The sequence below is a fragment of the Pituophis catenifer genome, unplaced genomic scaffold (genome assembly GCF_029215685.1).
Source record: "Pituophis catenifer annectens isolate HBS135680 unplaced genomic scaffold, rPitCat1.0.hap2 SCAF_9, whole genome shotgun sequence".
Classification (NCBI taxonomy): Eukaryota; Metazoa; Chordata; class Lepidosauria; order Squamata; family Colubridae; genus Pituophis; species Pituophis catenifer.
Genome location: NW_027256889.1, coordinates 24,842,316 through 24,855,501, shown reverse-complemented (window position 1 = coordinate 24,855,501; position 13,186 = coordinate 24,842,316). Strand labels below are relative to the sequence as shown.

Genomic DNA, 13,186 nt, shown 5'->3' with positions numbered 1-13,186 from the left:
AGTCTCCCACTTTCACTCCCTTCATACTTTTTATTTACAGCAGGGGGCAGCACTAAGTCAAAGCAGACTGAGCCCCAAGCAGGGAGAACAGCAAGGAATTGTACAAACTGTACAGAAATTCGAAAAGCGTCCTAAAAGGAGGCCGGGGCAAAGCATATCTGAATTACCAAGAAAGCTATATAGGTATTTCACCAGGAACCAGCCTACTTCATAGGGATCTCCCCCCCCCTCTTTTTATCATCTCTTATCTATCATCTACCATATCTTATTTATCTGTCATCTTTCTCCCTCATTCTCTCTCTCCCTCTCTCTCTCTCCTCTATCTTTCTATCTATCTATCTATCTATCTATCTATCTATCTATCTATCTATCTATCTATCTATCTATACTGTATCAATCATCTCTCTCTCTCTCATCTATATCTATCTATCTATCATCTATCTATCATCTATCTATCATCTATCTATCTATCTATCTATCTATCTATCTATCTATCTATCTATCTATCTTATCTTTATTATCTCTCTCCCTTTCTCTCTTCTAATATTTCTACTTCTGCTACCTAATGCTAATCTATATCCGTCACATTTTCAGGCTTCAATGCCTTTGTGAAAATTCAGTAGTTCTTCATGGAGAAAAGAAAAAAAAAACTCTCTACAAATAACTTTTGCAGTTCATCAACTACTAATTCTACAAGCTTTAAAAAATTTAGCCTAATCATCACATTTAATTCAGGAAGGGACCTAGATAAAACTTAGCTGAGAATCTAGGACAGGGCTGATAAACTAATCACACACAATTCCTGCCAGCATCTTCGATGCACTTTATTAACAAGAAACAAATAAACAAAAGCAAAATAATAAATACTGAAATTGAACTGCAGATGTTTCATGCTTAGTCAAGGTAGCAGTATTTTTCTTTTCCAGGAATAAAGATTTTTACCTGATAAGGGAATATATATATGACATTTACCACCTGGGGAATTATGTTGGAGTTTTCCTTATTCACTCAGGTGTCATCTTTGATTAGGGAACAGGAAATTTTGAGAAGTTAAGTGGGATTAAAGTCCTGGGAGACATGAGACTTCTAAAACATCCCAAAGGTGCAGACCTAGACTGGGAAGTTGAAAAGGAATCTGAAAAAGGTCAATTGTCAACTACTTCCATAACGTAGCCAAGGAAACTGCCCAGGTATAGTTTAAGGATCACATCAGTGGTGGGATTCTACCGGTTCTATCTGGTTCGGGAAAACCGGTAGCGGTGGTGGTAAGAGGCTCCATCCACCTGCCCGGACATCATCACAGACTCTCTGTGCATGCGCAGAGGTGGCGCGTGCTCACATTTGCCAACCGGTAGCGAAGGTAAGTGAATACCACTACTGGGTCACATCAGAGCTCAACTGAAAGGAGATTTTACCCTTTGGATACACATCTGAATCTTCACTTCTAGAGCACAGGCCCTAAGCAATGGATAGAATATACAGATAGGCTAGCATGGAGGGGGTTAGTCCTAGCCAAACTGAGTGGCTGCAAAACTTACCTAAAATGGAATTACGGCTGCCTGTGGATGGTGGTTGCATGTCTACAGCCCTGTTTCAATTCACCGGAAGGAAATTCATCTTTGTTTGGCCTGGATTGGCCAAATGAAGGCCAATTAGACCAAATAATAATATATATATTAAGTGTTTTTCTATCGAGAGCTCTTGTGGCTCAGAGGTTAATTCAACTACCTAACATGCAGGAAGCCCAAGTTCGAATCCAGGTAAGGGTATGGCTAGCTGATGAGAGCTGAATAGCTTGAAATAGGTCTACACTACTCTCCCTTTATTTCTTTATCAGCAAAATATAAATTTTATATATTTATATATTTAAATAGGCATAAAAACGCCCCGCATTGAGAAAGCTTACTAGGACAGGACAGATTCAAGCCCAGCCTGATAAAGCTAGCTTTCTATCCTGCTTTGCACAATTATGTTTCAGTGGATCTGTTACAAATCTAGCAGCTGCGTTTAGGGACCATGCTTCCTTGCATTGGTTTTCATTTGATTTTGTCCTTTGGAAGCTTAGCATACGGTACAAGTCCATCTTGTGGGCTTTCTACCAATTGTTCCAATCCATAAAATGGGTGTTTTCAGTAACCAAGTTGAAAGCATCAAGGGAAGTTCCTCTTCTTTCAAATGCAGGCAGCTAAGCAGCCCATTAGACCGGCTTCTAATTGCAGCCTGAAAGCTAACCTTGATTGGTCCCCGTCTCCCCCACCAGGACAACTAGGCCGAGATTCCCCTAATCTCTGCTTTGATCAGGTATTAGGAGAGGAAGCTCCATTTTCTCCCTTCATCCTCACATAAAAGAGTTTTCTGGCTCCTGCTAGCACAGGCACTTCTTCCAAAGCTCCCTGCCTCGGTCATGCGTGAACACGGGCCTTTTAATGTGCTTTTTTTTCCGCTTCTTTCACACAAATGGCAGCCGCTCGGTGTTTACACTGGCGCTTGCAAAGTTTGCAGAATGGGACAAAACCAACCTGCCTGGCTGGCTGAAGGCCTCCCCTTTCAGCAGCCTTAAGTTCTCAACAAAGGGCCGCTAAGCCAAGGGAGGCTTAGCAGCCAGAGACTCTCACGCCAGCACGGAAGGTGCAGAGACGGGCAGAGAAAAAGGAAAAGAAAAAGAGGAAAGGCAGCGGGGTAAACGGAGAGTGGCTTTAGGCAGGAGGATAAAAGTTTTCACGATGGGTCAGAGCCATGATGGTGCACCCGAGTCATTGGACTCAGCAAAAGTGGGCTTTCGGCTATGCGGCAGGGAAATGGGAAAAATAAAAATAAAAAATCCATGGGAGTTGAAACCAGGCAGAGGAGACAGGAGGAGGAGAATTTCCTCCTATTTTCCAGTTGAGATGGACCTAAAACAGGTGGCCTGGGGGCTGATTTGAGCTTTAGGCTTGGAAAGTCAACTGAAGGACTTTGGCAAAGCACCCAGCTGCTGAAGCTGTGGTGGAATTGCATTGTCTTTGGGGCAGCAATACCTCATGGTGGGCTGAACCAGGAAGCTTAAGAAACACAGGAAGTCCTCCTTCCATTGTCATGACACACAAGCAAAGCAACTTGACCTCATCCTGGTGCTCTCCAGAGATTTGTGCCTTGATGTCCATAGATGGCCATGTTAGAAATTGTGGGGCTCGGAAGCCCAACCTAGCTGAGAAGGACTGTTGGAGAAAGGCGGGTGTGGCCTAAAGGGTATCAGATACTTATTTCACTTTGATTACTTTGATTACTGCCTTGAGTAGGGGTTAAACTAGAAGACCTCTGAGGCAGTGGTGAAATCCAAATTTTTTTTACTACCAGTTCTGTAGGTGTGGCTTGGTGGGCATGGTGTGGCTTGGTGGACATGGTAAGGGAAGGATACTGCAAAATCTCCATTCCCACCCCACTCTGGAGCCACCCAAAGGTGGCATTTGCTGGTTCTCCGAACTACTCAAAATTTCCGCTACCAGTTCTCCAGAACCTGTCAGAACCTGCTGGATTTCACCCCTGCCCTGAGGTCTCTTCTAGTCCTGTCATTCTATGTTCTAAGATAGGATCGGCAAGAAACAACTTGTTCCATGTTGACAGAAAATCAAGGCTAAGCCAGCCTCCCCCAAGGCTAAGCCTGGCCTCTATCCAAATGGGTTGATTTCAGCCTATATAGCTATTCTTGAAACTTTAGGACATGTTGCAGACACATAAAATGAGGCAAGGTTTCTTTCATCTAATTCATCCGCCATTTTGGAGTCCATGGCCAGACATACCTGCTAGGACTAAAAAGCCACTCATCCGTAGATTTACTACCTGAGATGCTTGAAAATTTGGCCCAAGAGGATGACAACTCTTTATTTTACCATGGTTGCCTCTGGGGAAGGTCATGCTAGAGAGGTCATCACTTCCAAGAAGGTTCTGTAAAATAGATCACAGGAAAGACTTAAAAAAAAATATGTTGGTTGGTCTCCCAGTCAGCAGGTTTCTTCAGATTACCTGCAACTTTCCATCCTTGGTAGGGAATCCTGGCAAGGTTTGCTTCTGATATCTCCAGGTCCCTTTGGTTGTGGGTATGTGAGTTATACATAACAAAATGTCAGATTGGATATCTTCTCTTGGTCCTTTGCAAGAAACTGTTTAGCACTTTGGTAGCCATTTCAGAAGTTCTCAGGTTTTTCCTCCCCACCATCTGAGGAAGGATCCTCCAAAGACTTCCCAGGTCCAAAATCCACATGATGGTTCTAGGCTTCCCCCAGAACAGAGACAAAGTCTTTGGAGGCCAAACCCATAGTAGTTGTGTCCTGTGACTGTTCTAGATACCAGATGCTTTGAGGAGAAGGAAACATAGGGCCAACAGAAGGAAAGAAATTCTTCCTGTTATCACAATGCAAGGTTGAAGGGTCCAATCTTCTCATTTCTTGTGGTGCATATCTTCCATTCCAACCCGGCCCCAGACGCCCACCACAAAGGATTCGATCTCACACTCATTGATTCCTCTGGCAATGCGGAAGTAGCCATGTTCACCCCACGCCTTGCCCCAGGAGTTGGCTGCAATCTGAAGACAGAGATAGAATAGGCAATGAAAGGGGTTTCCAACAGAAGAGCATTGGTGTTTGTCTAATACTGGAGTTTTACATTTGTATACTTTTTAAAATGCTTACAACAACCCTCAAGCACAGGTCAATAGGGAACCATTGATCAATAGTGAGAGCCAGTTTGATAACTAATAATCTGAATTGGTCTCTCCGCATGTCATCCTTAGTGAAGCATGTAAACCAGCATCTGCATTTCCTACGTTGGATGAGGAGAGCACATTTTTCTCCTCCTGTCCTGGCCACTTTCTACAGAGGCACAATTGAGAGCATTTTAACAAACTGCATCCCTATTTGGTCTGGTGGCTGCAGTGCCTCAGATAGAAAGTCCATACAGAGAGTGGTGAGGACAGTGGAGAAGATTATTGGAAGCTCGCTTCTCATTATTCAGGATACTGCTTATAAGCGCCATGTGCTTTGAGCTCAGAGCATTGTTAGAACCCCACACGCCCACTTCATGGTCTGTTTCTGTTTCTCCCCTCTTGCCATGTACATGTATACATCCGAACTAGACCGTATTGTTTCTCTATGTCATATAATATATGTGGGTATATGCATATTTATTTATTTAGTCATGTTTATGTGGTACAAGATTTTATTTTAATGTATGCCGATTAGTGTATATTCAAAGTGACAATAAAGTTAGTCTAAGTCTAGAGGTTAAGGAACCAAGGCCCACCTTAGCTACGGAGTTCAGTCGGGTGGGTTTGAGCCAGCCTCTCTATCTCAGCTCACCTCACCTCGCAGGGTTGTTGTTGTTGTGTGGAAAACCAGAGGAGAAAGGAATGTTGGATATGTTTGCCGCCTTGAGTTATTTGTAAAAATAAAGGCAGGCTATAAATAACATGAATGAATAAACCAGTGTAGCCCTGTGTCTATGAACGTGAATTTGGGCAACTCCAGGAGACGGGAGGACAGGGGAGCCTGACATGCTATGGTCCATGGGATCACAAAGAGTTGGACACGCCTTCCTGACTGAACAACAACAAGAATCATGACGAAGGCTCTGGATGTCATCTCAAATGGGGGGTCTTGAATTAAGAGGAGAAAGGAAGAAATGAATAATAGCATCGGTGTGATGATATCTTCATGCCATTACCTTGATTTGTGTAATTGCCTTGATTTGTAGACCCTGGGACCAATGGTGACATTTCATGATGATGTCGCTACACATCTGGATTGTTTAACAGTACTGTAATTTGTTACAGGCATTGTATTTATTTATTTATTTATTTATTTATTTATTTATTTATTTATTTCAATTGGTTACAGGCATTGTTTTGTGGGAGCTTCCTTATAGAGATTAAGTATCATATATCCTAGGTCAATGATGGCTAACCTTTTTGCCATCGCGTGCCAAAAGTGGGGGGAGTGCAGGGGGTTGCTCACGTGCGTACCCACACCTATAATTCTATGCACCCCACCCCCTGTGCATGCGTTTGCGACCCCCCGCGCTCCCCCCACTTTTGGTATGCGATGGAAAGGTAGGCCCATTTTTCGCTCTCCCCAGGCTCCAGAGCCTTTCTAGGAGGCTGGGGAGGGCAAAAATTGCCTTCCCAACTCCCCTGGAGGCTCTCCGGAGGCTGGAAACAGTCTTTTTCCTGACTTCCAGTGGGCCCAAAAGGCCCGAAAACCAGCTGGCCAGCGTGCGCATGCACACCAGAGCTGAGCTCACGTGCCCACCGATATGGCTCCGCATGCCACCTGTGGCACGCGTGCCATAGGTTCGCCATTATGGTCCTAGGTAATCCTCGATTTACAACTGTAATGGAGCCGCCCATCATGTTTGTAAGTGATTGTGATTGGGTCAGGTGACTGACTCAATTTTATGACCTTTTTTTGCAGCGGTCATTAACTAAATGTTGCAGTCATTAATCAAAGCAATGGCTTGCTATGGGCTGGTGTTGGCAAAACTGTTGTAAAATGTGGTCATATGACCACGGGATACTACAAGCAGCTGTAAATGCAGGAGGGATGCTGAGCACCCAAAATGCAGTCATGTGATTGTCTGTGGAGGGGGGCAGGCTGGACAGACCCAGATGTTGGAACTTCAGAACTGCCATAGGGAGGTCCATAATATCTTTGAACAGTCGCTAACTGACCAGTCGTAAGTTGAGGATAAGAATAAGTTCTGGTCACTAAAGGAATCCAGTTAGGATAATAGGCCAGATTTTTTCAGAAGTCTAGTAATTTCCAGATGTATGGCCCTCAACTCCCAGAATTTTTTTGCATTGGCTGACGATTCTGGGAGTTGAAGTCCACGTGGCTTAAAGTTACCAAGACTGAGAAACACTGGCCTAGATGGAAAACTCTGCCTGACCTGGTTAAGTGAACTGTATTGAATTGTGATATTGTGAACCAGGGGTGAAATGCTCTCGGTTCGGACCGGATCGCCCGATCCGGCAGCAATGGAGGCGGATAGTTCGGAGGACTGGTAGCAAAAATCCCTGTCCCCTCCCTCCATGCCCAGCTGAGCCATACAATCATCAGAGGCTTTTTTTTTTTACTTTTAAAAGTATTTTTTCTACAACCTCTTCCGCCGAAAAAATGCTTTTAAAAGTAAAAAAAAAAAAAAAGCCTCTGATGATTGTGCGGCTCAGCTGGGATAATCAAAGGCTTTTAAAAGAAAAAAAGCCTCTGCCGATCAGGCAACTCAGCTGGGATCGTCAGAGCCTTTTGAAAGCATTTTTTTACAACCTCTTTGCCGAAGAGGTTGTAGAAAAAATGCTTTTAAAAGTTAAAAAAATAATTGGCCATGCCCACCCAGTCACATTACCCACCACCACCACCAAGCCACGCCCACAGAACCGGTAGTAACAAATTTTAGATTTCACCACTGAATTGAAGCCCACGTGGCTTATAGTTACCAAGACTGAGAAACACTGAGGGTTTCTAGATGGAAACATCTGCCTGACCTGGTTAAGTGAACTGTGTTGAATTGTGATATTCTGAACTTATTGACAGAAGGAATACATCCTTGGTGATGGCACTCACCCAATATTTCCCTTTTGACCCATCCGGCTTCCGTTCTTCTCCCCATCTGTGGTTTAAAAGAAAAAGAGTTACATTAAAAAAATAATAGAATATGAATATGAAGAGATATGTATATTAGGGGATTTCAATGCAATAATGGACAATGAGTTGGACTATAAACCTACAAAATTAAATAGGAAGATAAGAAAAACATTGCCAAAAACTTTTTCCACAATGATAGATAAATGAAGTCTACAAGATGCTTGGAGGCGAAGCCATGCAAAAGAAAAGCAGTACACATTTTACTTAAATAGACATCTATCATGGTCAAGAATAGACATGATGCGGATGTCAACAGAATTAATAGCTAAAATACAAGAAATTGATATTGGAATAAATGTATGGGCAGACCACAATCCAATAATAATGACATGGAAAGGGAAAAAAGGAAAAATGAGATGAACAGCTAACACATCTGTAAGGTTGCAAGATGGAGAAGACAACCGTGGGAAAAGAGGAAGTAGGCAATCTAATCTTTTCAAGATGGATATTAGGATTTTTGAAAACTATACACGAAAGCACAGAAAAGAAACTGGAATGAACACGGAATAGAAAAATTAAAAAGAAATGCAGACTCAATGGGCAATATTGACAATGTGCCATCATCACTGCTTCAAATTTTAGCAGCTACGTGGATTTTCTTCATGACAATCTGTCCCTAATCTGGTCCTTCAGATCTTCCAACATTGTTCCCATCACCCCTATAACAAAGTCCATCCAATTTCCTGCCGATCATCAATTTTCTCCACTTTCCTTCTACCTTTCCCAGAATGACAAACTTCTCCAGAGAGCTAAAACTTTTCACATAATGTGTTCAAACAAGGAAAATTTGAGCCTGGACATTTGAGCCTCCAGTGAGAATTCTGGAATAATTTATGATCATAGCCCAACCATTTTACTGTGTCCCTTTAAAATGTAGTCATTTTCAACAAGTTTGGCTATATATAAATTCTACTAATAAACACAGGTAGTCTTTCGCTTAAGATGGATGGTTAAGAAATAGGAAAAATAAATACATAAATAAAATGATTGGTCACTTAGCAACCATTCCAGGTTCCGTCAGATCTACTTGAGGGATACTTACAACCCAGATTTGAAGTTGCAACAGTCAGCCGCCCCCCCCCCCCGTCATGTGATTGCACTTTGGGTGCCTTAGTAACCGGACTGCATTTATGGCCATTTGCAGCATCCCATGGTCACCGGGGTCACATTTTACAACTGTTTTACTGAAAACCAACATTTACTTCCAGTTTTCGGCCAAACTGTGCCCATAGCAAACCCTCGGCTTTCACTTAATGAGTGCAGCTGTTAGAGTTTGCAGCAATCCAACCAGCACACAAGTAAACAATTCAGCAGGATTCATTTATATAAGAAACTTCTTTATATACAATACCCATGCAGCAAAAGCCAGAACCAGAACTCAGAATCCAGAAGTACAGAATCAATATAATCATAGAAGCACTTGTATATATACAGATCAGTGAACCTAAGCCACGCCCAGGCTCCGAGCTGTCTGGGTCACCAAACAGTCCCCATTGGCTGACCTGTTACCATGTCTATTCCAATTCATAAACCCCTATACACTGACGCAGCCATTTGCTTAACAACCACAGCGATTCACTTCATGACCATCACAAAAAGATTATAAAATTGGGTGGGTCACATGACACACCTGCTTTACAACTGCCACGAGGTACAATCATGATGGGCAGGCTCCATTACGGTTGTAACTCAAGGACCACCTGTACACCCTGAATAAATAAGATTCCCACAGATAGACTCCTTCTCCACGATTCACCTTGACTTCCCGCTGTGCAAGTGGTCTGCTGCAAACCACAGTTGGTCAGGAACCTTTGGGGGAAATGCTCCTGGTTTGGACCGGATCGCCTGATCCGGTAGCGATGGCGGCAGCTGGTAGCAAAAATCCCTGCCCCCTCCCATGCCCAGCTGAGCCGCGCGATCATCAGAGGCTTTTTTTACTTTTAAAAGCATTTTTTCTACAACCTCTTCGGGTGAAGAGGTTGTAAAAAAAATGCTTTTAAAAGGTAAAAAAAGCCTCTGACGATCCCAGGTGAGCCGCACGATCGTTGCGCACCACAGCTGATCACCCCCCCCCTCGCACGCTGTTCTACTTACCACATGCCTTCTTTTGGCGTGCACTGTGCCTGCGCACCTCACATTTGGTGCGTGGTGCGCACTGCGCATGCATAGCCAGCGAAACGGTAGTAAACCAGTTCAGATTTCACCACTGGTCAGGAACCTTTGGGGGAAATGCACAATGCAGACACACACAATTTATTTCTTCTATTCAGAAATGAAGAGAAGCCGAAACGAAGACTTGGCACTCGATCGAGGGATTTCCCATTTCATTTCTGGCTGATAAGCTCAAGGAAGAGCCTGATTTTCCTTTAGCAATCAGCATGAGACAATAAGGTTAAATGGAAAATACAGCACAGACTTTTTGGCTGAGAGCCACAACTCGCTCTGTGCTTCAGTTTCTTCTTCATTCCAACAGAAAGGAGAGGAGCATAGCAGCATTTTGATATTCTTGATGAAATGAGTAACCGGGACAATCCTGTATTTGCTGCAGCTCAGAATTCAGGATAAAATGAAGCACATGGGCTGCCTGAAGCAAAGGTTTCCTCAGAGCAGTGGTGGGTTTCAAAATTTTTTACTACCGGTTCTGTGGGTGTGGCTTGGTGGGCGTGGCATGGCTTGGTGGGCATGGCAGGGGAAGGATACTGTAAAATCTCCATTCCCTCCCCAATCCAGGGGAAGGATACTGCAAAATCCCCATTTCCTCCCGATCAGCTGGGACTCTGGAGGCAGAGAATAGATGAGGGCGGGGCCAGTCAGAATTTTTACTACCGGTTCTCCAAACTACTCAAAATTTCCACTACCGGTTCTCCAGAACTGGTCAGAACCTGCTGAAACCCACCTCTGCCTCAGAGCACTACATTTCAAACATGACTGGGGAATTCTAGAACTTGAAGTCCACCATCTTCAAGTGGCCAAGTTTGGGAAACACTGTCCTGAACTCATCCAAGTAGCGTGGTGGTACAAGGGGCTCAGTTCTCCAGATTAGAATATAGAATCATAGAGCTGGAAGGGAGCTCAGAGGTCTTTTATTCCAATCCCCTGTTCAGTCAATTCCATCCCAGCCAAATGGTTCTCCAGTATATTTTTGAAAACTCCAGTGATGGAGCACCCTTAATTCTGGGAGTTAAGCTGTTCCATTGATTAATTGTTCTCCCAGTCAGGAAATTTCTTCTTACTTCAAAGTTGGACCTCTCTTTAACAAGCCTCCATCCATTAGGTAAAGGTAAAGGTTCCCCTCGCATATATGTCCTAGTCGTTCCCGACTCTAGGGGGCAGTGCTCATCTCCATTTCAAAGCTGAAGAGCCAGCGCTGTCCGAAGACGTCTCCATGGTCATGTGGCTGGCATGACTCAACACCAAAGGTGCACGGAACGCTGTTCCCTTCCCACCAAAGGTGGTCCCTATTTTTCTACTTGCATTTTTTACGTGCTTTCAAACTTCTAGGTTGGCAGAAACTGGGACAAGACACGGGAGCTCACCCCGTTACACGACACTAGGGATTTGAACCACTGAACTGACGACCTTCCGATTGACAAGCTCAGTGTCTTAACCACTGAGCCACTCCATCTATTACTTTTTTGTGCAAATGCTGAGTGTTTTCCTGGATGGGTTTTGTGATCACCAATGTGAGGACAATGCAGCTCTGTTTGGGAAATTCAGGGAACTGAAGACCACACATCTTAAAGTTGCCAAGTCTGGTGGGGGGGGGGAACCTCTGGCTTATCGCTTTGCAGCTTTCCTGATCTGCTGCAATCCAGTTCAAATTTTCCCTCAAGTGTTGCCCAAATGGTTCAGAAGCTGAGATGCAAAGATTGCCTTTAAAAGGCAACTGTGGTGTGTGTGTGTGTGTGTGTGTGTGTGTGTGTGTGTGTGTGTGTGTGTAGAAGGCATCACTGGAGGAAAGTTGGCTGACTTGTGAGGAATCCAGCTGCCAAGACTGTACTCCTGGCAGGGATCCAGAAGGTTTAATCATCTGCATTTCACAGCACAAAAGATTCGAAATATTTTCCACGACGCAGATAAAAACAGGCCAACTCTTTCATCCATACTCAGCACCAAAACAGAGATAAATACCAGCTTCGGACCATCCTGCCTGCTTCATTTTCATGACTGAGTTTGATCCAGTTCTAGACAGAGAAATTCTCATTTGTGTGGGTTTTTTCCCCTAATGCTCCTCGAAGAGCAATTTCTAGCAATTAATAATATTTATTCAGAAAATGACCAGCAAAATTTAAAAGAACCAACCAAACAAAATCAGAGTGAAGCAAATAAATATAATAAATCAGCAGCTAGCAAAGACCAGTTAAGTCTTGCTTTCATTGAGGCAATAGAACATTTAGCTACTCCACATGTAATCAATGGTTTTAGACCCTAAAGGAGAAAGTTCATCTAAAATTGATCTGGCCATCCAGGTTATTTATCTATTAAGGGTACAATGTAGATTGACCTAATGTCTCTGTAAAAAGTACAATGTTGTAATACGTGTGAGACGGTTTCAACCTTCTTGTCATCACAGGGGCTAATAGGGGCAGCCACAGGGATTGTACCGTATCTGTCTTGATGAAGTGCAGAGGGAAAAATGTTAAATCTAACTTTAAAGAATGCGATTGTCAGCTTAGGGAAGGTTAGATTTAGCAAGCAATTTTCTGGTCCCTGTGAGCTCCTGTTGATCATATTGAGGGAGCCTATTAACTTCAAATAAGGGACGTGGTGTGGCTCAGTGGCTAAGACACTGAGCTTGTCAATGGAAAGGTCGGCAGTTCAGCGGTTCGAATCCCTAGTGCCATGTAATAGCGTGAGCTCTCGTGACTTGCCCCAGCTTCTGCCAACATAGCAGTTTGAAAGTGCAAATAGAAAAATAGGGACCACCTTTGGTGGGAAGGTAAGAGTGTTCCATGCACCTTCGGCATTGAGTCATGCCGGATGTCTTCGGACAGCGCTGGCTCTTTGGCTTTGAAACGGAGATGAGCACTGCCCCCTAGAGTCAGGAACGACTAGCACATATGTGCGAGGGGAACCTTTACCTTTACCTTTATTAACTTCAATCTGAAATTCCACATCCCTTCTTCTTTAAATAATGAATGGCTTGGCTTGATTGTTTCCTAGTATGATTTGATTGCTTATTTGTACCCTATGACTGTCATTAAGTGTTGTACCTTATGATTCTTGATGAACGTATCTTTTCTTTTATGTACATTGAGAGCATATGCACCAAGACAAATTCCTTGTGTGTCCAATCACACTTGGACAATAAAGAATTATTAATAAAGAGCCCTTAAAACCTGCCTCTTTCTCCAAACTTACACCAAACCTATTTGGTGTAATGGTGAAGCTGATGGCCTAGAAACCAGGAGATGGTGAGTTCTAGCTAGTCCCAACTTAAATATGAAAGTTGGCTGGGTGACTTTGACCAATCACCAAGAAAGGTGGACTTTGGACCACTCACCAAAATGATG

General features: G+C 43.5%; 1 protein-coding gene across 2 annotated transcripts in view; it reads right to left on the bottom strand.

The window, feature by feature from the left end:
* Positions 1–818: 818 nt before the first annotated feature.
* The window catches only part of TINAGL1 (tubulointerstitial nephritis antigen like 1), a 55,777-nt gene continuing 43,409 nt past the window's right edge, over positions 819–13,186 (bottom strand). For both annotated transcript variants that reach the window (XM_070949729.1, XM_070949730.1), the window contains exons 11-12: positions 7,593–7,638; positions 819–4,561 (exon numbers count right to left, since the gene is read on the bottom strand). In XM_070949729.1, the coding sequence (XP_070805830.1) occupies positions 4,418–4,561; positions 7,593–7,638 (190 nt within the window). In that variant the 3' untranslated portion in view covers positions 819–4,417. The remainder of the gene's footprint in view (positions 4,562–7,592; positions 7,639–13,186) is intronic.